This window comes from Pseudophryne corroboree, chromosome 6 (genome assembly GCF_028390025.1).
Source record: "Pseudophryne corroboree isolate aPseCor3 chromosome 6, aPseCor3.hap2, whole genome shotgun sequence".
NCBI classification, from domain to species: domain Eukaryota; kingdom Metazoa; phylum Chordata; class Amphibia; order Anura; family Myobatrachidae; genus Pseudophryne; species Pseudophryne corroboree.
The window spans coordinates 40748917-40774796 of record NC_086449.1 but is presented as its reverse complement, the minus strand read 5'-3'; the positions used below and the strand labels follow the sequence as shown (position 1 = coordinate 40774796).

At 48.4% G+C, this 25880-nt stretch overlaps 1 protein-coding gene across 2 annotated transcripts in view; it reads right to left on the bottom strand.

Annotated features, from left to right (window-relative positions):
* The window catches only part of LOC134936016 (NXPE family member 3-like), an 88490-nt gene that overhangs the window by 40041 nt on the left and 22569 nt on the right, over positions 1 to 25880 (bottom strand). For both annotated transcript variants that reach the window (XM_063930914.1, XM_063930915.1), the window contains exons 2-5: positions 18733 to 19248; positions 8755 to 8975; positions 6745 to 6815; positions 1233 to 1448 (exon numbers count right to left, since the gene is read on the bottom strand). In XM_063930914.1, coding sequence (XP_063786984.1) covers positions 1233 to 1448; positions 6745 to 6815; positions 8755 to 8975; positions 18733 to 19248 — 1024 coding nt within the window. The remainder of the gene's footprint in view (positions 1 to 1232; positions 1449 to 6744; positions 6816 to 8754; positions 8976 to 18732; positions 19249 to 25880) is intronic.

The following is a 25880-nucleotide window of genomic DNA, read 5'->3' as shown; positions in this document are numbered from 1 at the left end:
ATGATGGAGTACAGCAAATACAGCCCGACAGCTGTTTCAACCAATTGGTTTTCCTCAGGGGCTAACCGCACTGTTGTCTGAGCATGAATATAAGCATCAAATGGCGCCAGAAACAACACAATTGCGTCAGGCCGTGGGTGGAGACAAAGCAGGGCATGCCTAGTGCATCTCCCGCTGTCTCCTCCCGCTCCGTGACGCTGGTAACCAAGGTATACAAACTCGGTACCATGCTTAGCAATAGCTCAGGAGCGCGGCATAGCAAGCGGCGGGTGTTCTCAATCCTTTACTTTCTGTCATCCACCCATGGTGTTCACAATTTAGCAGCACCTAATTCCAGCGGGAGATGCACTAGGCATGCCCTGCTTTGTCTCCGCCCACGGCCTGACGCAATTGTGTTTTTTTGGCTCCATTTGATGCTTATATTCATGCTCAGACAACAGTGCGGTTAGCCCCTGAGGAAAACCAGTCGGTTGAAACAGCTATCGGGCTGTATTTGCTGTATTTGCTGTACTCCATCATGCCGTTTGGTTAAGGAATAAATCCTGTTTTTCTTTCATCTACACGTGAGTGCCGGCTTGTCTACTTTTTCTGCATCGCTGGAGGAGTGAGTGTCTTTATATTTATTGCTGCCTTGCACCACCATTTTTTGCTTTATATTTATAGGCTTTGAGTGCTATCGTGATTCTCTCTCTCTCTCTCTCTATATATATATATATATATATATATATTGTACGGGAGCATGCATAGAATCCCTAATTTGGGGGTGAGGGGGTGGACTTGGATGGGATAAGAGGGGGGGCCCAAAGCATTTTGTTGCACCTGGGCCCACCGCTGGCTAGTTCTGCCACTGTATCCAATGGTAGCATCTAAAGATGTACAAAGTGCCCATCCTAGTTTTTGCACATTAAGATGCACAGACACCAGACGATGGGGTGACACTACCATTAGCCTAAAGTTGCAGATACGACAAAGGCAAAAGGCGCTAAAGAGGTCATAGCGGCGTGAAACTCAGAATCGCCACCCTTACTGCTATTAACAAAGGGTTTTCTAGGATTTCGCAAGCATACCTAATGGGGTCTCATAACAAAAGTTGTATTTCCCCTTAACATGAATAATGATAAAATATGGGACCTTTAGCTTTGTGATTGATGTTTACTCTGAGTGCCTCCAATAGGAATATCATCGGTACATTGTTAATTAATTTTTGTTGAAAAACAATGTGGAAATCTTACTGGGAATGAATCTCTCCAAATACTCAAACCACTGGCGTAGAGTGGAGTCTCCAAACATGTGGATGTCCTTCCTCTTGAGACAGGCAAGAGCATCAGATGGCTGAGGAAAATACCGACCCAGACAAGTAAAGGATCTCCAGTTGTCACCATAATAAAAGCCAGATGGCTGTGTAGGTTCCTGGCCAGGTCTGCAGGTGGAGAGCTTTGAGGTGAGTTCTGGAGGAGAATGAGATGTGTGAGTATGAGAGACAAATAAAATAAACGTAGATTAAGGGTGATCCAACTTCAGTATTTTCTAAACCTTTACTAATAATTGTGTCAGATAACTAACCAGAGACTGAAGGAATAATCCAGGCAGCAGGAGTTTTAGGAAAAATTGCAGCAGGTAATGATCAACCAGAAGTTCTGGAAACAGGCTCAAGAGAAGTCCGTAGTTATAGACAAAGGGGTATATTTACTAAGGTCCCGATTTTGACCGAGATGCTGTTTTTTCTTCAAAGTGTCATTTCTTCAAAGTGAGGGCATTCGTATTTTTTTGGAAGTCCAAGAAAAAAAATACGAATGAATACACCATCGGTCAAATACGCCAGCAAATTAGCAGAACTCGGTTATTTACTAAAAAGTGCAAATCTCAAAAGAGCCAAACACTGCCGTGAAAAATTACAATTCGTAAAAAAGTGCTAAAAAAAACAGACCTGCTTTTTTGAGCCGTGATTGGATAGGCATGCATGGATCCATGAGATCCGTGCATGTATATCAGTGGGAAGGGGTGGGAAAGTGTTAATTTTTCACAAAAAAAATGCGTGGGGTCCCCCCTCCTAAGCATAACCAGCCTCGGGCTCTTTGAGCCGACCCTGGTTGCAGAAATATGGGGAAAAAATGGACAGGGGTTCCCCCATATTTAAGCAACCAGCATCGGGCTCTGCGCCTGGTCCCAAAAATACGGGGGACAAAAAGCGTAGGGGTCCCCCGTATTTTTAAAACCAGCACCGGGCTCCACTAGCTGGACAGATAATACCACAGCCGGGGGTCATTTTATACCGTACCCTGCGGCCGTGGCATCAAATATCCAACTAGTCACCCCTGGCCGGGGTACCCTGGGGTAGTGGGAACCCCTTCAATCAAGGGGTGTCCCCCCAGCCACCCAAGGGCCAGGGGTGAAGCCCGAGGCTGTCCCCCCCATCCAATGGGCTGCGGATGGGGGGCTGATAGCCTTTGTTGATAGTTATGAATATTGTTTTTAGTAGCAGTACTACAAGTCCCAGCAAGCCTCCCCCGCAAGCTGGTACTTGGAGAACCACAAGTACCAGCATGCGGCAGAAAAACTGGGCCTCTGGTACCTGTAGAACTACTACTAAAAAAATATCCCAAAAATGACAAGACACACACACCTTGAAAGTAAAGTTTTAATACATCCAACCACACAAACATATACACATACTTACCTTATGTTCACACGCAGGTCGGTCCTCTTGTCCAGTAGAATCCATGGGGTACCTGTTGAAAAAATTATACTCACAAAATCCAGTGTAGATCGGTCCTCTTCAAATCCATTTGTAATCCACGTACTTGAGAAAATAAAAAAACGGAGTCCTGACCACGAACTGAAAGGGGCCCCATGTTTTCACATGGGACCCCTTTCCCCGAATGCCAGAAACCCACTCTGACTTCTGTCTAAGTGGGTTTCTTCAGCCAATCAGGGAGCGCCACGTTGTAGCACCCTCCTGATCGGCTGTGTGCTCCTGTACTGACTGACAGGCGGCACACGGCAGTGTTACAATGTAGCGCCTATGCGCTCCATTGTAACCAATGGTGGGAACTTTCTGCTCAGCGGTTGACCGAAAGTGACCTCACCGCTGAGCAGAAAGTTCCCACCATTGGTTACAATGGAGCGCATAGGCGGCTTAGGCGCTACACTGTAACACTGCCGTGTGCCGCCTGTCAGTCAGTACAGGAGCACACAGCCGATCAGGAGGGTGCTACAACGTGGCGCTCCCTGATTGGCTGAAGAAACCCACTTAGACAGAAGTCAGAGTGGGTTTCTGGCATTCGGGGAAAGGGGTCCCATGTGAAAACATGGGGCCCCTTTCAGTTCGTGGTCGGGACTCCGTTTTTTTTTTTTCTCAAGTACGTGGATTACAAATGGATTTGAAGAGGACCGATCTATACTGGATTTTGTGAGTATAATTTTTTCAACAGGTACCCCATGGATTCTACTGGACAAGAGGACCGACCTGCGTGTGAACATAAGGTAAGTATGTGTATATGTTTGTGTGGATGGATGTATTAAAACTTTTCTTTCAAGGTGTGTGTGTCTTGTCATTTTTGGGGTATTTTTTTAGTAGTAGTTCTACAGGTACCAGCGGCCCAGTTTTTCCGCCGCATGCTGGTACTTGTGGTTCTCCAAGTACCAGCTTGCGGGGGAGGCTTGCTGGGACTTGTAGTACTGCTACTAAAAACAATATTCATAACTATCAACAAAGGCTATCAGCCCCCCATCCGCAGCCCATTGGATGGGGGGGACAGCCTCGGGCTTCACCCCTGGCCCTTGGGTGGCTGGGGGGGGGACCCCTTGATTGAAGGGGTTCCCACTCCCCCAGGGCATCCCGGCCAGGGGTGACTAGTTGGATATTTGATGCCACGGCCGCAGGGCACAGTATAAAAGTGACCCCCGGCTGTGGCATTATCTGTCCAGCTAGTGGAGCCCGGTGCTGGTTTCAAAAATACGGGGGACCCCTACGCTTTTTGTCCCCCGTATTTTTGGAACCAGGACCAGGCGCAGAGCCCGATGCTGGTTGCTTAAATATGGGGGAACCCCTGTCACTTTTTTCCTCATATATCTGCAACCAGGATCGGCTCAAAGAGCCCGAGGCTGGTTATCCTTAGGAGGGGGGACCCCACGCAATTTTTTTTTAAGTTTTACAGTGTTTATTTAAAAAAAAAAAAAAATGAACCCCAGCACGGATCACACAGATCCGGCCGAGATTCATTTTGAAAAAGTCGGCAGTGTTTTGCTAATCACTGCCGTAAAAAACGGAAAAAAAACACGAATGACATCGACATCGGAAAACCCGAAAAGGCAAAATACGGCAGCTTAGTAAATTAGTCGTAATCAATTCAAAAAGTTGCAATTTTACACTGTCGATGTCATTCGTGATTGATCTTTGACCTTTTTCGGAAAAATACGAATTTTAGTAAATATACCCCAAAGTCTCAGCCAAAATTGGTACACAGAGGATAAGCAGTATGGTGTGCAGTGGCAAAAACAACGTAACATTGACAATCATCTAGCACCAAATGCTAGTTCTGACCCTTATTTATAGCCAAAATCGGTACAGAGAGGATCAGCAGTATGGTGTGCAGTTTCAAATACAGAGTAACAATGACAATCACCTAGCACCGAATGCCTTGTCTGACACTTATTTATAGCCAAAATTGGTACACCGAGGATCAGCAGTATGGTGCGCAGTTTCAAATACAGAATAACAATGACAATCACCTAGCACTGAATGCTAGGTCTGACCTTTAATTATAGTGCTAGGAAACCCAAGTTTATAAGAGATTGGCAGAAATCTGTGCATGCGCAATTTAACTTTCACAACTCAGAGGGACTCGTGCTTGGTATGTTTTCTGTCTTACCAGCTGGTGAGTGATTTTGCTAAAAGTTAGTGACCCGAATAGCTTAGCCAGTTTCTCATAGTGTCACACAAGGACAAATTGAATTCCCCCTATGACTTCACTGTTTGTGACAGTACTGTTTACACCATCTAGCTGGTACAGATGTAGTTAGCTGTACGGTTCCTACTGACAGCAGAAGCCTTTCCAGCTTCTGCAATGTGCTTATGCAGAGACGCTGTGCAGTGCGCACGTGCATTGCTCATTAACCCATCAATGGCAGCAGTAGGCAGCCAGCAACCCAGCGGAGGATGGCACCAAGGAGGAAGAAGGTACTAGACAGCACAGTGGCATAACTACTGTGGGTGCAGAGGGTGCCGCTGCTATGGGGCCTGAGCTGCTTCCAGGGCCTGCTGATACCCCTGCACCCAGTCATGGGCTACCTCAAAGGCCTACTGCTCCCCCTTCACCCCCGCCCATGGTCAGAGCAGCAGCGATAGCAAAACATCCACCCCGCCCTACCCCCCATCCCGTGCGGGAGCCCTTCTTGGCTGGCTCCAAGTCACCAGTGCCATGACTCTCCCTGAGACTGCCTCTCTCTTTCTCTCTCTCTTAACCTGACACTTTATCTCTCTCTCTGACACTCTCTCCCCCTCTCTCTCCCTGATGCTGTCTCTCTCTCACTAACACTGTCTCTCTCCCTGACACTATCTCTCTCTCTCTCCCTCCCTCCCTGACACTGTCTCTTCCTGACGCTGTCTCTCTCTCCCTATCTCTGACACTGTCTCTTTTTATTTCTGAGACTCACTCTCTTTCTCTCCCTGGCACTCACTCTCTTTTGCTCCCCTCTCTTTCTCTCCCCCCCCCCCTCTCCCTAACACACTCGCTCGTGCTCCCCGTTCTCTATCTCTCTGACACCCTCTCTCTCTCTCCCTGATGCCTCTCCCTTATCCCTTTCTTTCTCTGACACCCTCTCTCTCACTCCTGTCTCCTTTTTTATCTCATTCCTTCTTTTTCCATGAAACTGTCTCTCTTCCTATCTTTCTTGCTCCCCTCCCTTTCTCTCTCTCCCCCCCCCCCCCCCCCCCCCATGACACCCCCTGTGTTTCACTCCCCTCACGCTCTCCTGCTCCCATAAGGGACATTGTAGTGACAGGGAAGCGGGGGGGGTAACTTTTAAGATTTTAGTATGGGGCCCCAAAAAGTTCTAGTTACGCCCATGCGATACTAGAGGAAATATACCTCCGGTATTTGGAATCACTATCAACGAAACACACTGTAAAGAAATGGAAGAGGAACTTCGCCAATGCCAAAAGGAAACGGTTATAAGAACTGATTGCTTCAATAACCATATAATGGGGGTCATTCCGAGTTGTTCGCTCGCTAGCAGTTTTTATCAGCCGTGCAAACGCTATGCTGCCGCCCACTGGGAGTGTATTTTAGCTTAGCAGAAGTGCGAACGAAAGGATCGCAGAGCGGCTACAAAAAATTTTTGTGCAGTTTCAGAGTAGCTACAGACCAACTCAGCGCTTGCGATCACTTCAGGCTGTTCAGTTCCTGTTTTGATGTCACAAACACGCCCTGCATTCGCCCAGCCACGCCTGCGTTTTTCCTGGCACGCCTGCGTTTTTCCAAACACTTCCTGAAAACGGTCAGTTGACACCCAGAAACGCCCTCTTCCTGTCAATCACTCTGCGGCCAGCAGTGCGACTGAAAAGCTTCGCTAGACCTTGTGTGAAACTACATCATTCATTGTAATAGTATGACGTGCGTGCGCATTGCGCCACATACGCATGCACAGAAGTGCCGATTTTTTTTTTACCTGATCGCTGCACAGCGACCGAAATCTGCTAGCAATCAACTCGGAATGACCACCATTGTCCTGCAGGCAGCTTACCCAATGAGATGTTATCTGAGGTGACATTGATTGGAGAAACTTTGCCAGAGATAATCTTGTCGGTGACAGGGCTGAGGGAGAGGAATCACTGATTATTTACACAGACTGAAATGTGTCAGACATATAGGGGCAGATGTATTAAGCCAGGTGAAGTGATAAAGTGGAAGGTGATAACGCACCAGCCAGTGAGCTCATAACTGTCATTTTTCAAACCCAGCCTGTAACATGGAAGTTAGGAGCTGATTGGCTGGTGCGTTATCACCTTCCACTTTATCACTTCACCAGGCTTAATACATCTGCCCCATAATTACAAATGGGCACACCTAAAAAGTTAAGTTTTAAGTGATGCCCCAGTCCTGCCCATTCATTCCCCATACCCACTCACTCATTGGCTCATCCAGTGTTGGTATTTATTCTCATTTTTGTCATAAAATAGAGGTTTTTACACTTTTTTTTTACCATTGCTTGAATTGTATTCAGCTATCCATGCATATTGTATTTTACTGTATGTCCATTGTACAATTCTTACATGTTGCAGCTGGGATCGCATGCACTGCTAGCATTATGAAAATATGTCTTTTGTTTGCATATAGTTAGTTGTGTAATGTACCACTGGTCTGTTGTTTGGATATGCAGGCCGCTGCGTCACATCTGCTTTAGCGGACATACTGGAGCCACACACTGCAGATGAGCTGGGGACTGAAGGAGGTTACATTTTCCTTCTGTTACATTTCCTGATGTCGGACAACAGTAATTCCACTTGGTAAATGTAGCTCCCAACCTCCCGACTCCTGAGATCCTGGAGGTTGTTTATCATATAATAGCTTATAAAATATTTACTTCATACAGTTTACAGCTTTTGTAAAACGTGTATGCCAGGATGTGTATTTCTAATACCATTTTTCTCAATTTATAGCTAGAATCTCATGTGATCTGAGCATCAGGTGCACCGGAGGAAATATGTAGAATCACGTATTATAATGAATTAAGCACTAGTTATCTAATTATGTGAATGTATTTACACACTGGTGTTTAGTAGGAGTGAAAGGTACAATGTTGACTTCAAACAATAATATTATTTGGTGCTGGAACCGGTATGCAGTCAATAGATCTACAGCGTCTAGTCAGACAGTCACTGTGTCGACACCATATGTTTGACGGGGTGGTATTCAGTATGCCGAATGTCGGGATCCCAGCGCACAGTATACCGGCGTCGGGATCCCGACACCCGGCATACCGACAGCTATTCTCCCTAGTGGGGGTCCACGACACCCTTGGAGGGAGAATAAATAGCGTCGTGCCAGCAAGGGGCTCCTTTGCGCTCGCCACACTGTCGGTATGCCGGCGGTCGGGCTCCCGGCGCCGGTATGCTGGTCGCCGGGAGCCCAGCCGCCGGCATACCATACTACACCCGTTCGACGTGCATTAGGTCAACAGGGTCATTAAGTCGACCTATGAAAGTTTGCCAGGTACAAAAGTTGACAGTTTCAAATGGTCAACATGCCAACGGGTGACACGCATATGGTTGACATGAGTTCTTTGTTTTTGTTTTTTCAACTTTTTCATACTCTACCAAGAAGCATGGTGAGTGAAGCAAGCCATGCGAGGGGACGCGGTGCACTAGTTGGGGGTCCACGCGCCCAGATGGTGAAAATGACACCACAAAAACACAAAAACGATGTGTCGACCTTTTCCGGTGTCGACCATTTTCCATGACAACCTTTCCATGTGTCGACCTTTTGTACCTGTTAGCTTTTCATAGGTCGACCTAATGACCACATTGACCATTTGTCCACGTCGACCTTTTCACAGTCGACCATATGGTGTCGACCTAATTGCGGACCTTCTTACTGTAGATCTATTGATCCGTAACCATTGGAACCATTGCCTAACACTTATTGCAATGCCCCCATGAGTCCGGGAGATTTGATATTTGCATGTTTCTCTTTGCCCGTCATTTTATATCAGACCAACCTCAGCAACTGATTTCCAGCAGACAGTCTCACTCACCCACTCAGCAGAGAGTCCTCTAGTTGGTCTGTCACTCTGCGGTATCCACCCATGGAGTGATAGATCCAGGAGTCACACGGCAGCTTCCGTGGTCGCATACACTGCCACGAATCACCGGAGACGGGGTCCCTGTATGTGCACACGTCCTTTCCCGGCAGTTCCAGGTTACACTCCATTACCTCACTGCTGCCGTTAAATTGGAAGTATCCATAGAAATAGACCTACGAGGTGGAACCAAATATTGGTTATTGAGAGCGGAAGTAATTCTGCTGCTTGAGGCAGAAACTGACATTTTGCCATCCTCAACCTGTAGGGCCATCTGTCCAGGATTACCCTGGACGGTCCAGAAATCAGGACATCTGCTGGTGTTCAGAGTGCAGGTAATCCCGGATGACTGGAAGTTTCATCCTCGTGAGGCTAATTCTGAGCCATGACGCTCACAATCTTGCAAGTGCTGCAGATCACTCAGTTCCTAGCTGTCTCCTCTGAAAACCAAGGAAGAGGAGTCAGGGGGCCCTGATAGCATGTAAGGCTGCTGGGGGGGCCAGCTAGCAAATGCCATAGTAACAGTTACCCTACACACCCAATAAGTGCCAGCCAAATGCACTGACTGACACATGTCTCTGAATAACAGCTGGGGTACAGTAATAATAAAATCATACAGCCCCAGGGCTCCAGCCATCCCTGGCAAACAGGGCCCCCTATTCTTACCTCAGCTCTGCATTTTTGGAGAGGCAGGAGCAAGATTAACTCATGAAGAGGCTTAGAGGGATGGCATGTACAGGGGCAGGATTGGGGCTCTGATACAATATAAAGGTGCAAGAGGGGACTCTGGCATATACAATGGGTTGAGGTTGCTCTCATGCCATATAAAGGGGCATGAGGGATCCAGGGCCTCCAAGATTTGTGAAAGCAGAAATAGAGTTTAACCAAGGTTAAATCAGGCGCAAAGAGGGCTGCTGTGTTAATTTGAGCAGCTGCTATAAAAACAGGTATAGTCAGTCCTGTATAACTAGAAATACCATGCAACAGACAAAATAAATAGGTGAAATTAATTGAAACACATGGAGATGAGTGGACTGAAGGTGGGAAAAAAGGATTATTTTATATAAAATATGTATATAAAATATATTCAGTCAACAACAGTGGTTACAAATGAATAAAAATTACACAACAACCAGATACACCAAGGGGCTACTGAAGTAGTTTGTCCGTTCCTTATTTAATGTGGACTAAAGATGAATAGGTGCAAGAGAAAATAGGGCTGATGGCACAGTCCTGATGGTGATAATTACCACAATGATCTGGAGTGAAACTTTTGAAAAACTTTTGAAACTTTTGAAAAAGCTGCATGTACTGCAGCGAAACGCGTCAGTTTTCACTCCAGATCACCATTGTCGATTGGAAATTGCACGGGCTATATCCGGACCTTTAGTGGACCTTGGAATACATCTACAGATGATTCGGCTAACAGCATGTGCCCACTGGTGACTTTGTTCATTCACTCAGCATTGAGGATTCCGCAACCTGGTAAGGACTCAGGACCCCAGAGATTTACCCCTCAAAAAGGGACGCTATCCAGAGGACTCCTTTTCTCCAGCGGAAATCATTGTAGTAATTATCACCATCAGGACTGTGCCATCAGCCCTATTTTCTCTTGCACCTATTCATCTTTAGTCCACATTAAATAAGGAACGGACAAACTACTTCAGTAGCCCCTTGGTGTATCTGGTCATTTTTAACCACTGTTGTTGACTGAATATATTTTATATACATATTTTATATTAAATAATCCTTTTTTCCCACCTTCAGTCCACTCATCTCCATGTGTTTCAATTCATTTCACCTATTTATCTCATTAGTGTTTCATTCATTTAATGTAAAGCACTTCTACTTTTGTCTGTTGCATGGTACCTCCAAGATTTGTGGCAGATCTGATTGCTGGGGGGGCGTGGCAATAGGAGGGGGCATGTATATGCCTACTCATTCCCTAAGTAGTTATGGTGTGTACCAAGGCTGGACAGGCTCAGTTCATCATGGGGATGTGTGGTTAAGACCTGGTTAAGGGCTCCAAGAGCGGATCAAAGTGGGTTTCCAGGCAACTGGAACACCCCCCCACACCCATCCCTGGCACTTGCCTATGTCATGTGTGGATCATACAAAGAGGCATTAGGGAATTGAAGCATATGCAGGTGCATGAGGGGTACAGTATTACAAGATCAAATAACGTGGCATGCCCTCTTTCTGGGGTCTGAGAATAAAAATAAGAATTTACTTACCGATAATTCTATTTCTCGTAGTCCGTAGTGGATGCTGGGAACTCCGTAAGGACCATGGGGAATAGCGGCTCCGCAGGAGACTGGGCACAAAAGTAAAGCTTTAGGACTACCTGGTGTGCACTGGCTCCTCCCCCTATGACCCTCCTCCAAGCCTCAGTTAGGACACTGTGCCCGGACGAGCGTACACAATAAGGAAGGATTTTGAATCCCGGGTAAGACTCATACCAGCCACACCAATCACACCGTACAACCTGTGATCTGAACCCAGTTAACAGCATGATAACAGCGGAGCCTCTGAAAAGATGGCTCACAACAACAATAACCCGATTTTTGTAACAGCAACTATGTACAAGTATTGCAGACAATCCGCACTTGGGATGGGCGCCCAGCATCCACTACGGACTACGAGAAATAGAATTATCGGTAAGTAAATTCTTATTTTCTCTGACGTCCTAGTGGATGCTGGGAACTCCGTAAGGACCATGGGGATTATACCAAAGCTCCCAAACGGGCGGGAGAGTGCGGATGACTCTGCAGCACCGAATGAGAGAACTCCAGGTCCTCCTCAGCCAGGGTATCAAATTTGTAGAATTTAGCAAACGTGTTTGCCCCTGACCAAGTAGCTGCTCGCCAAAGTTGTAAAGCCGAGACCCCTCGGGCAGCCGCCCAAGATGAGCCCACCTTCCTTGTGGAATGGGCTTTTACAGATTTAGGCTGTGGCAGGCCTGCCACAGAATGTGCAAGCTGAATTGTACTACAAATCCAACGAGCAATAGTCTGCTTAGAAGCAGGAGCACCCAGCCTGTTGGGTGCATACAGGATAAACAGCGAGTCAGATTTTCTGACTCCAGTCGTCCTGGAAACATATATTTTCAGGGCCCTGACTACATCCAGCAACTTGGAGTCCTCCAAGTCCCTAGTAGCCGCAGGTACCACAATAGGCTGGTTCAGGTGAAACGCTGAAACAACCTCAGAGAGAAATTGAGGACGAGTCCTCAATTCTGCCCTGTCCGTATGAAAAATTAGGTAAGGGCTTTTATAGGATAAAGCCGCCAATTCTGACACACGCCTGGCCGAAGCCAGGGCCAACAGCATTACCACTTTCCATGTGAGATATTTTAAGTCCACAGTGGTGAGTGGTTCAAACCAATGTGATTTTAGGAACCCCAAAACTACATTGAGATCCCAAGGTGCCACTGGAGGCACAAAAGGAGGCTGTATATGCAGTACCCCCTTGACAAACGTCTGAACTTCAGGAACTGAAGCCAGTTCTTTCTGGAAGAAAATCGACAGGGCCGAAATTTGAACCTTAATGGACCCTAATTTTAGGCCCATAGACAGTCCTGTTTGCAGGAAATGCAGGAAACGACCCAGTTGAAATTCCTCTGTAGGGGCCTTCCTGGCCTCGCACCACGCAACATATTTACGCCAAATACGGTGATAATGTTGTGCGGTTACATCCTTCCTGGCTTTGATCAGGGTAGGGATGACTTCATCCGGAATGCCTTTTTCCTTCAGGATCCGGCGTTCAACCGCCATGCCGTCAAACGCCGCCGCGGTAAGTCTTGGAACAGACAGGGTCCTTGCTGGAGCAGGTCCCTTCTTAGAGGTAGAGGCCACGGGTCCTCTGTGAGCATCTCTTGAAGTTCCGGGTACCAAGTCCTTCTTGGCCAATCCGGAGGCACGAGTATAGTTCTTACTCCTCTCCGTCTTATAATTCTCAGTACCTTGGGTATGAGAGGCAGAGGAGGGAACACATACACTGACTGGTACACCCACGGTGTTACCAGAGCGTCCACAGCTATTGTCCACCTTTGGTTTTTCCCAATGGTTCACAATCATGTGGAAGACTTCTGGATGAAGTCCCCACTCTCCCGGGTGGAGGTCGTGCCTGCTGAGGAAGTCTGCTTCCCAGTTGTCCACTCCCGGAATGAACACTGCTGACAGTGCTATCGCATGATTTTCCGCCCAGCGAAGAATCCTTGCAGCTTCTGCCATTGCCCTCCTGCTTCTTGTGCCGCCCTGTCTGTTTACGTGGGCGACTGCCGTGATGTTGTCTGACTGGATCAGCACCGGCTGACCTTGAAGCAGAGGTCTTGCTAGGCGTAGAGCATTGTAGATGGCCCTTAGCTCCAGGATATTTATGTGAAGTGATGTCTCCAGGCTTGACCACAAGCCCTGGAAATTTCTTCCCTGTGTGACTGCTCCCCAGCCTCTCAGGCTGGCATCCGTGGTCACCAGGACCCAGTCCTGAATGCCGAATCTGCGGCCCTCTAGAAGATGAGCACTCTGCAACCACCACAGGAGAGACACCCTTGTCTTTGGTAACAAGATTATCCGCTGATGCATCTGAAGATGTGACCCGGACCATTTGTCTAGCAGATCCCACTGGAAGGTTCTTGCGTGGAATCTGCCGAATGGGATTGCTTCGTAGGAAGCCACCATTTTTCCCAGGACCCTTGTGCATTGATGCACTGAGACTTGGCCTGGTTTTAGGAGATTTCTGACTAGCTCGGATAACTCCCTGGCTTTCTCCTCCGGGAGTCCACCTTTTTCTGGACTGTGTCCAGGATCATCCCTAGGAATAGAAGGCGTGTCGTCGGGATCAGCTGCGATTTTGGAATATTGAGAATCCAACCGTGCTGCCGCAACACTATCTGAGATAGTGCTACCCCGACTTCCAACTGTTCCCTGGATCTTGCCCTTATCAGGAGATCGTCCAAGTAAGAGATAACTAAAACTCCCTTCCTTCGAAGGAGTATCAGCATTTCGGCCATTACCTTGGTAAAGACCCGGGGTGCCGTGGACAAGCCAAACGGCAGCGTCTGAAACTGATAGTGACAATTCTGTACCACAAACCTGAGGTACCCTTGGTGAGAAGGGTAAATTGGGACATGTAGGTAAGCATCTTTGATGTCCAGAGACACCATATAATCCCCTTCTTCCAGGTTTGCAATCACTGCTCTGAGTGACTCCATCTTGAATTTGAACCTCTGTATGTAAGTGTTCAAGGATTTTAGATTTAAAATTGGTCTCACCGAGCCATCCGGCTTCGGTACCACAAACAGTGTGGAATAATACCCCTTTCCCTGTTGCAGGAGGGGTACCTTGATTATCACCTGCTGGGAATACAGCTTGTGAATGGCTTGCAATACTGCCTCCCTGTCTGAGGGAGACGTTGGTAAAGCAGACTTTAGGAAACAGCGAGGGGGAGACGTCTCGAATTCCAATTTGTACCCCTGAGATACCACCTGAAGGATCCAGGGGTCCACTTGCGAGTGGGCCCACTGCGCGCTGAACTTCTTGAGACAGGCCCCCACCGTGCCTGAGTCCGCTTGTAAAGCCCCAGCGTCATGCTGAGGACTTTGCGGAGGCGGGAGAGGGCTTCTGTTCCTGGGAACTGGCTGTGTGCTGCAGCCTTTTTCCTCTCCCTCTGCCACGGGGCAGAAATGAGGAGCCTTTTGCCCGCTTGCCCTTATGGGGCCGAAAGGACTGCGCCTGATAATACGGCGTCTTCTTATGTTGAGAGGCTACCTGGGGTAAAAATTTGGATTTTCCAGCAGTTGCCGTGGCTACCAGGTCTGATAGACCTACCCCAAATAACTCCTCCTCCTTATAAGGCAATACTTCCATGTGCCTTTTGGAATCCGCATCACCTGACCACTGCTGCGTCCATAACCCTCTTCTTGCAGAAATGGACAGCGCGCTAACTCTTGATGCCAGTCGGCAAATATCCCTCTGCGCATCACGCATATATAAAAATGCATCTTTTAAATGCTCTATAGTCAGTAATATACTGTCCCTATCTAGGGTATCAATATTTTCAGTCAGGGAATCCGACCACGCCACCCCAGCACTGCACATCCAGGCTGAGGCGATTGCTGGTCGCAGTATAACACCCGTGTGAGTGTATATACATTTTAGGATATTCTCCTGCTTTCTGTCGGCAGGTTCCTTTAGGGCGGCCGTATCAGGAGAGGGTAGTGCCACCTGTTTAGACAAGCGTGTGAGCGCTTTATCCACCCTAGGGGGTGTTTCCCAACGTGCCCTATCCTCTGGCGGGAAAGGGTATGATGCCAATAACCTTTTAGGAATTATCAGTTTTTTATCGGGGGAAACCCACGCCTCATCACACACTTCATTTAATTCCTCGGATACAGGAAAAACTACAGGCAGTTTTTTCTCACCAAACATAATACCCTTTTTAGTGGTACTTGTATTATCAGAAATATGCAAAACATTTTTCATTGCCTCAATCATGTAACGTGTGGCCCTACTGGAAGTCACATTTGTCTCATCATCGTCGACACTGGAGTCAGTATCCGTGTCTGCCATCTGAGGTAACGGGCGTTTTAGAGCCCCTGATGGCGTTTGAGACCCCTGGACAGGCACAAGCTGAGTAGCCGGCTGTCTCATATCGTCAACTGTCTTTCGTAAAGAGCTGACATTGTCACGCAATTCCTTCCATAAGCTCATCCACTCAGGTGTCGACTCCCTAGGGGGTGACAACTCTATTATAGGCAATTGTTCCGCCTCCATCTCATTTTCCTCCTCAAACATGTCGACACAATCGTACCGACACACCGCACACACACAGGGAATGCTCTAATAGAGGACAGGACCCCACTAGCCCTTTGGGGAGACAGAGGGAGAGTATGCCAGCACACACCAGAGCGCTATATATAGACAGGAATACCACTATATAACGTGCTTTTCCCTTTATAGCTGCTGTTATTATCAAAACTGCGCCAAATTAGTGCCCCCCCTCTCTTTTTTACCCTTTTCTGTAGTGCAGGACTGCAGGGGAGAGTCAGGGAGACGTCCTTCCAGCGGAGCTGTGATGGAAAATGGCGCCCGTGTGCTGAGGAGATAGGCTCCACCCCCTTCTCGGCGGCCTTTTCTCCCGCTTTTTGGTGAATTCTGGCAGTGGTTAAAATACATCCATATAGCCCTGGGGGTTATATGTGGTGTATTTTCGCCAGCCAAGGTGTTTACATTGCTGCTCAGGGCGCCCCCCCCTAGCGCCCTGCACCCTCAGTGACCAGAGTGTGAAGTGTGCCTGAGGAGCAATGGCGCACAGCTGCAGTGCTGTGCGCTACCTTGTTGAAGACTGATGTCTTCTGCCGCCGATTTTTCCGGACCTCTTCTTGCTTCTGGCTCTGTAAGGGGGCCGGCGGCGCGGCTCTGGGACCAGACTCCGAGGCTGGGCCTGTGTTCGGTCCCTCTGGAGCTAATGGTGTCCAGTAGCCTAAGAAGCCCAAGCTGGCTGCAAGCAGGCAGGTTCGCTTCTTCTCCCCTTAGTCCCTCGATGCAGTGAGCCTGTTGCCAGCAGGTCTCACTGAAAATAAAACACCTAAAACTAAACTTTCACTAAGAAGCTCAGGAGAGCCCCTAGTGTGCACCCTTCTCGGCCGGGCACAAAAATCTAACTGAGGCTTGGAGGAGGGTCATAGGGGGAGGAGCCAGTGCACACCAGGTAGTCCTAAAGCTTTACTTTTGTGCCCAGTCTCCTGCGGAGCCGCTATTCCCCATGGTCCTTACGGAGTTCCCAGCATCCACTAGGACGTCAGAGAAAAGGTGGTAACAGTTTGCCTTACACAAACTATCATAATCAATTATTAAATACACCATAAACAGACTTGTACTTTACACATTGGTAACCTTATTGTAAGCACACCCCTGCACTTTACACACTGTTAACCCCATGGTATTGGTATCCTTCCTCAGCATAACCAGTGGTATTGCTGTGTATTTTATAATCATTTACATTTCTAGACTGTATGATGATTTCATGGTTCCTAAAATGTTGCCGGGTGGGTTCTCTATGTTAAATTCATTAAAAGAGCTACCTTCAATGGTGGTCAGAAAGGTAGCCATCCAGCCAGTCAGAAGTATGCCGAGGTCACTAAATGGTGCCAGAAGTGGTAGATAATCGAGAGCATGAATTAAAAAGCCTGTAATGGGTTAAATTGGGGTATGTCTCAAAATGGCCAGCTACATTCTCCTTTGTCTAGATCACAGGTTCTCAAACTCGGTCCTCAGGACCCCACACAGTACATGTTTTGCAGGTCTCCTCACAGAATCACAAGTGAAATAATTAGCTCCACCTGTGGACCTTTTAAAATGTGTCAGTGAGTAATTAATACACCTGTGCACTTGCTGTGTTACCTGCAAAACATGCACTGTGTGGGGTCCTGAGGACCGAGTTTGAGAACCAGTGGTCTAGATCACTGGATTGTTTTATTTAAACTTACTAGAGCTAAACACCACAGGAACCTGTTGCTGACATGAGATACGGGGGAGGCATGTCAGTGCTGGATTACCCATAGGGCTCTTGCCCAAGGGTCAACACAGGGTCACCAGTATATCATTTAATTATCAGGATACCCCATTATCTAGGACCCACAAACCGTAATCGAGATTTGGGCAGAGTGACAGCGCTGTAATAGGCCAATGGGTATGGAATACTGTGAAAGTAGGTTTTCCCCTTACTGACAGCAGTCTTCTATTTGGGAAAGTAATGGCTAAGTGCTACGGCTCCAGTCAGACTGGTCATGGCTGTAACATTAATCTTTATCCCCTATGTGGTACTTTCTCATTTTCTAAGCCTGCCCGGATTGGGGTGAGAATGGGCTTTGTCCCTACCTTGCTGGTAAAGGAGCAGCCTGGACATCACTCTGGGAAAGTGGATTAATTAATCTACTTTATGATGGGGTTGTACATGGGGTCTATTCAGGGCCGGTTCAGGGGCTGTTTGCGCCTCGGGCGGCAATAGGGGACGTGGCTTCATACAGGGGGTGTGGTCATTTACGCACCCTGTACAGTAGTAGCGCTCTGAAATGATGTGCGGTGCGCAATGACGTCATCGCGCACCGCACAGAAAAGGTCCTCTCCACGAAGGGAAACTAGACGCTAGCGTCTAGTTTCCCCTTCGCAGTGGCAGCGGGGGGGGGGGGGGGGTACAGCAGCAGCGGATCTTGCCCTGGTGCGGCGCCCTCCGGATGGTGCCGGCGCCCTCCGGAAGGCGGCGCCCCGGGCAAAAGTCCAGCTTGCCCGTGGCAAAATCCGCTACTGGGTCTATTCATGAAGCAGTGAAAAGTATGGAGAAATGAATGAGTGGAGAAGTCTCCCATGGCAACCAATCGGCTGCTCCGTATAATTTTATAGAATGCATTTTAGAAATGTTACCTCAACATTGATTGGTTGCCATGGGCAACTTCTCCACTGGCTCACTTCTCCGCACTTTTTCACAGCTTCATGAATAGACGCCTTAGTTCTTGTTCAGGTGGAGCTCCTGATAGTATATCCTTGAAAGAGCTGTAATCAGTATAATCTAATGTGTGTACTTACCAAAATAAGAGCAATGCTTTGCTTTACCATGCCTCAGTGATGTCATAACCTTAAGGTGCAACTAATATAGTAAGAGTTAAACATTAACCAGGAATTCTCACAAGGCCATCCTAGGGTAGGGTCAAGGATTACATACCTAGCTATATCTACCCTGAGGTCTCCATCAGCCAGGTATCACTACTGCTGCTACTAAAGCCCTTAACTGGACGCATTGTAATAATGATTGACTGATTAAACTCTGTACGTCACACAAGGATCCCACCAATACATAAATGCAAAACAATAGTGAGTGATATTGGTTGATGAATAGATAAGAGGTAAATTAGTCAGGCGGACTGTTCTGTATCACCTTCTCTGGGTGGTTCTCCCTCTTCTTCTTCAAAACATCTACAGCCTCACTGGAGTGAATGAGCCGGATTTGCACCTCTGCTCTCCCTGGCCATGGGAGGAGGAACGTGGCCAGATAGCTGCCATTACCATGGTCCTTTACGTGTCCAGTCACTCCAGCCTTCAGTGCCGGAGAGTGCAGCTTGGCTCGGAAGTAATCTCCACCATATTCCTTTGGCCGACCATGGTGGTCCCGAACTGTGATGAGCACCTCCAACGTCTCCCCAATCCAGTACGTGTCCCGTGCATTCAGCAGATGGTAATCACAGTGTCCGGGGCTGGTAGATAGATTATAGTGTGTCACAGTGGATGGTGGCTCAGGCCAGTCAATCAGTCTTAAGAGTTCATTAAAGTTGGAAGCAGTGGTTGAGGGAGGAACAGACGGGTATTGAGGGGCAGTTGTGTTAGCAGTGTGCATCCTAGGGGTGGGTGGTTTGTACTTTTTCAATAAGTCCAGTGTTAGGAACCTGTAACTTAACTGAGAATATCACAAATTACAAACACTCTAGATATGTAACACACTGTGAAATAAACCAAGCTATGCAAGAGGGGGTGGAGGTCCCTCCCTGGGAATACATGGAATTTAAGGGAAACAGCTGGACACTTGCACCTTTATATGGGCAGCTGCTCGGGGGCAGAATGAGCTGCTGAGGGGAACTGACTTCAAGAGTGCTGAAATTTAAAACACTGCAAAAACATTTTAGCAATCTTATGATTGGATGGCGGTGCTCTTCCATTCTGGAGGTGGCCCTCATTTTTAACAAGGAATATATATATTTTTTTAAACAAATTGTATTGTAGAAGCAATAGTAAAGGACATGGGGCCTAATTCAACGTTGATTGCAAAATAAAATTTTCCTCTAATGGGCAAAACCATGTGCACTGCGGGAGGGGGGGGGCAGATATAACATGTGCAGAGGGAGTTAGATTTGGGTGGGGTGTGTTCAAACTGAAATCTAAATTGCAGTGTAAAAATAAAGCAGCCAGTATTTACCCTGCACAGAAACAATATAACCCACCCAAATCTAACTCTCTCTGCACATGTTACATCTGCCCCACCCGCAGTGCACATGGTTTTGCCCATTAGAGGAAAATGTTATTTTGCAATCAACCTTGAATTAGGCCCATAAGACATTATGCAAAACATCATAAAAGTTAAACATAGAACTCTGCTTGTTATAGTAAAGAAAAAAACAGAACTCTAGAAACAAACATATTTTATATAGAGATGAAAAACATCCATTTTGAATGGTACAGAGACAGATGCAAGAGTCATATGGCCCAGATTTATCAAGCCTTGGAGAGTGATACATTTCACAGTGATAAAGTACCAACCAACCAGCTCCTACTGCGTACCCACTGCCAAATTCTTAAGGGTACTCTGTACCCGCATACTTGTACCACTGTGTTACAGACTGTGTTTGAAAAATGACAGGAGCTGATTGGTTGGCACTTTATCACACTGGAATTTATCACTCTCCAAGGCTTGATATATCTGGTCCATATATATATATATATATATATATATATATATATATATATATAACATGATAAGGGATGTAGTTGGCATGCCGATGGTTAGGATGACAGCACCGGAGTCCTGACACCGCTGAGAATCCTGATGCCCGGGTTTGGGTTAGGCTACAGGTAGGGAGGATTAGGTGGAGGGCTATGGTTAGAGTTAGGCACAGGAGGAGGGTTAGGGTCAGTCTGCAGGAGGTGAGGGTTAGGTTGAGGCTTTGTAGATGATACCGGCAGCCAGGCAGCGTAGTCACAACACTAGCAGACTCTAGCACAGTGCTATGCTCAGGACTCCGGGGAAATGGTTGCGGCGACCATTTTCCCTGTGACCTCCCTACTGCACATGCACAAAATGCAGGGAAACACGTCCTTTTCCGGGTGATTTTTTCAGGGCTGCCGCATCGGGCGTGAAACTCCAGAGAGGTGAGTACTGAGGAAACGGATGTAGCGTGTGCGGTGTGGGTTCCCCTGGACCCGATGGACCGGTGTGCACTGCACCCATTACAGATACGTAATTGCTGGTGGTGCACCCCTAGAGTAGAGGATATACATTGCAAACACGGGAAACAACTACATTGAACACAAAAGAGAAAAAAGACAAGCTGCTAATCTAGCAGGGCACCCAGCCACTTTCTCATGGGATAAAAATAAACTTTGTGGAAGCGGTTCTCTTACACATAATAACACTTAGGGGGAGTTTAATCAAATATCGGAGAGAGATAACGTGGAGACAGCAATCAGGTTATTACTATCATTTTTCTAGCACAGCCTGTAAAATGACAGATAGGAGCTGTTTGATTGCTAGGAGCAACTTCTCCGCTGTTTCTCCCTCCAACATTTGAAAAATCTCCCCCTTAGCTTTTAATGGTAAGTATGTAAAACAAATATAGTAACAATGACATACAGTATAAGGCGAGCTGTAATAGCGTCCGAGACACTGGCGTATTTATAATTAGTGCAGTGTGTGCGGTGCACGTGGGCCCTCAGGGCACACCCTGCACCCATTAATTTAAATACTTACCCTCCAGCATCCCGCGGCGCAGCAGCAGCGCTGCAAAGATCACTTGGAAAATGGCGCAGCAACATTTTCCCAGTGATTCGCGCATGTGCAGTAGGAAAATCACTGGGAAAATGGCCACCGTGCCATTTTACCAGTGGGACCTGATCAGATGTGGTAGTCCGATCCACCTGGACAGGATCAGGTGTTGCAGGGGCCTGGAGTGAAACTAGGCATATTTCACCATCGCGAAGGTGAAGACCATAGACCCCAGGTGCTGCATAGTCGAGAACTCCCAGATGTAGCATCTGGTGCCAAGGCATGAAGGATGACCTTTTCCAGTTAATTAGCCAGCTGTGTTGCAGCAGGAAGGCAATAGTCAGCTGAGAATGGCTGTGAAGGACTTCCGGAGACTATGAAAGGATCAAGAGGTTGTCAAGATATGGGAGTATTCTGACCCCCTGGCTACACAAATGTGCCACCATAACCATCATAATTTTGGTAAAGACCCTGGGAGCAGTAGAAAGACTAAAGGGCAGTGCCCAAAATTGGTAATGCTGCTAAAGGATAGCAAACCGCAGGAACCGCAGACGAGAGGGGGCTATATGTACATGCAGATAAGCATCCTGAATGACCAGGGACACCAGAAAGTCACACATGCAGACAAACAGTGGCAGTGGCAGTTGTGTGTCCAAGTCTCTGAGATTCTATTACCATATAGGTTCAGGTATGGTTACAGGATATTTTTTAGTGTGCTGGGGGGATACCAGTGGGGGGGGGGGGGATACCAGGTTGGGGGGGGGGGGGATCCCCCCTCCCCCTCTGTCTGCTGTTTTTCTGTGACCCCTCCCCATTTCTAGCACCTGATATAATTATCTCCAGGAATGATAGAGCAACTGCCACTGTTTGTCTGCATGTGTCAGAAAGGCATTGAATGGTTCCTTGTAGTGCTAATGGGAGATCCTGGGGGTGGCTCCCCGGTAAGTTAGCTCTCTGTCTGGAAGTGTTTTAGTATGAGCCTTTATCATGAGGCCTACTGTAGACAAACCACATGGCCCTATGTGGGCACTGCTATTGTGAAGTGTTAGGATTGCTGATATCGGAGAAGCCTTGGCGCAGCTCAGCAGCTAAACATGTCTTTGCAAACACGTCTGACTAATTCTCTGAAATTCTATTACCATATAAGTTCAGGTATGGTTACCGGTAAATTTTTTAGTGTGCTGGGGGCAGTGGTGCAAGTAGAAAAAATGTCTTATGCGCGCGTGGCAAAAAAAGGGGGTTGCCAAATACAACATGGGGCGTGGCCAATGAAAATGGGGGCATGATACACATATGGGGGGCAGATACACATATGACCCCAATAGTGCCAGATACACGTTGCCCCACAGTGCCAGATATACATTGCCCCCCAGTGCCAGATACAGAAATGCCCCCACAGTGCCAGATATGCCCCCAGTGCCAGATACAGAAATGCCCCCAGTGCCAGATACACATGTCCCCACAGTGCCAGATATGCCCCCAGTGCCAGATACAGAGATGCCCCCACAGTGCCAGATATGCCCTCAGTGCCAGATATAGAAATGCTCCCAGTGCCAGATACAGAAATGCCCCCACAGTGCCAGATACAGAAATGCCCCCACAGTGCCAGATATGCCTCCAGTGCCAGATACAGAGATGCCCCCAGTGCCAGATACAGAGATGCCCCCAGTGCCAGATACACATGTCCCCCCAGTGCCAGATACAGAAATGCTTCCACAGTACCAGATATGCCTCCAGTGCCAGATAGAGATGCCCCCAGTGCCAGAGATGCCCCCGCAGTGTCAGATATGCCCCCAGCACCAGGTACACATGCCCCCCCCCCCCCCACACTTCCCTTGCTGCTTACCGCGCTGCTACTGTCGTCCTGTTCCTGTGTGTGAGGGGAGGAGAGTGCAGTGTGCACCTCTCCTGCCCCTCAGTCTCCAGCAGTGGTGCGGGTGTCGCTCTACCTTCAATTAGGCACCGATCCGTGAGCCAATCAAAGCTTGCGGTCCGGCAGCCAATCAGGAGCTCTGATTGGCTCACAGGCCGGCACCAAATTGAAGGTAGACACTGAGGGGCAGGAGAGGTGCATGCTGCGCTCTCCTCCCTCATGCAGCAGTGGCGCGGTGAGCAGAGGCGGAGGGAGGGAGTGGCGGCCCTGCGGTGGTGGGTACGGCGTACCCACGGCTAAATTGTTAAGGGTACGCCATACCCACCTGTACCCGCCCACTTGCACCGCTGGCTGGGGGGATACCAGGGGGGGAAGCACTCCCCCCTCTCTGCTGTTTGTCTGTGACCACTCTCCCTTTCTAGCACCTGATATAATTATCTCCAGGAATGATAAAGCAACTGCCACTGTTTGTATACCAAAGTGCATTACCTTACATTTGTATATACTGAACCTCATTCTCCATTTTCTGCCCTTGTTTCCAGTTTAAATAAGTCCTTCTGAAGAGACTCAGCATACACCTCCAAATTTATGATCTTACACAGTTTGGTATCGTCTGCAAATATTGACAATGTGCTCTCTGGACCTACTACCAGATCATTTATGAAAATGTTGAACAATAGTGGTCCAAGTACAGACCCTTGTGGCACACCACTTAGTACTTCAGTCCAATTTGAAAATGTTCCATTTACTGCTACTCGCTGCTCCCTATTATCTAACCAATTTCTATCCCAAGTGCATATTGTGCTCCCTAGCCCCATTTCTTTTAATTTATAGTTAAGTCTTATGTGAGGTACTGCCAGCAGTGCAAGTGTGCGGGTACGGGTGTGTACGGCATACCCTTAAAAATTTAGCCGTGGGTACGCTGCACCCACGCCGATGGGCTGCCGCTCCGTCCCTCCCTCCCTCCGCTGCTGACCACCGCTAATGTGAGGGGAGGAGATCGCAGCCTGCGCCTCTCCTGCCCCTCAGTGTCTTCGTTCAATTCAGTGCCGCCCGTGAGCCAATGCTGCTGGACCACGAGCTTTGATTGGCTCACGGATTGGCGCTGAATTGAACTAAGACACCCGTACCCGCCGGAGACTGAGGGGCAGGAGAGGCGTAGGCTGCGCTCTCCTCCCCTCACACACACACACGACAGCAGCAGCGGTGAGCATCAGGGGAAGGGGGGCATGTATACCTGGCACTGGGGACATATCTGAAACTGGGGGAACATGTATACCTGGCACTGGGAGCATATCTGGCACTGGGGGGACATGTGTATCTGGCACTGGGGGCATATCTGGCACTGGGGGGACATGTGTATCTGGCACTGGAAGCATATCTGACACTGAGGGCATATCTGGCACTGGGGGGACATGTGTATCTGGCACTAGGGGCATATCTGGCACTGGGGGGGCATGTGTATCTGGCACTGAGGGCATATCTGTCACTGGAGGACATGTGAATCTGGCACTGGGGGCATATCTGGCACTGGGGGGACATGTGTATCTGGCACTGGGGGCATATCTGGCACTGGGGGGACTTGTGTATCTGGCACTGGAGGCATATCTGGCACTGGGGGGACATGTGTATCTGGCACTGGGGGGACATGTGTATCTGGCACTGGGGGCATATCTGGCACTGAGGGGACATGTGTATCTGGCACTGGAGGCATATCTGGCACTGGGGGAGACATGTGTATCTGGCACTGGGGGCATATCTGGCACTGGGGGGACATGTGTATCTGGCACTGGGGGCATATCTGGCACTGGGGGGACATGTGTATCTGGCACTGGGGGCATATCTGGCACTGGGGGGACATGTGTATCTGGCACTGGGGGGGGGGCATGTGTATCTGGCACTGGGGGCATATCTGTCACTGGGGGGGCATGTGTATCTGGCAATGGGGGGACATGTGTATCTGGCACTGGGGGCATATCTGGCACTAGGGGGACATGTGTATCTGGCACTGGGGGCATATCTGGGACTGGGGGGGCATGTGTATCTGGCACTGGGGGCATATCTGTCACTGGGGGGGCATGTGTATCTGGCACTGGGGGCATATCTGGCACTGGGGGGACATGTGTATCTGGCACTGGGGGTATATCTGGCACTGGGGGGACATGTGTATCTGGCACTGGGGTCATGTCTGGCACTAGGGGGACATGTATATCCGGCACTGGGGGCATATCTGGCACTGCGGGGACATGTGTATCTGGAACTGGGGCCATATCTGGCACTGGGGGGACATGTGTATCTGGCACTGGGGGGACATGTGTATCTGGAACTGGGGGCATATATGGCACTGAGGGACATGTGTATCTGGCACTGGGGGCATATCTGGCACTTGGGGGGCATGTGTATCTAGCACTGGGGGCATTTCTGTATCTGACACTGGGGGCTTATCTGGCACTGGGGGGGCATTTCTGTATCTGGCACTGGGGGGCAATATATATCTGACACAGTGGGGGCATTTGTGTATCTGGCACTGTGAGGCAATGTATATCTGGCACTCTGGGGGCATTTGTGTATCTGACACTAGGGGGCAATGTGTATCTGGCACTGTGGGGCAATGTATATCTGGCACTGTGGGGCAATGTATATCTGGCACTGTGGGGCAACGTGTATCTGGCACTATTTG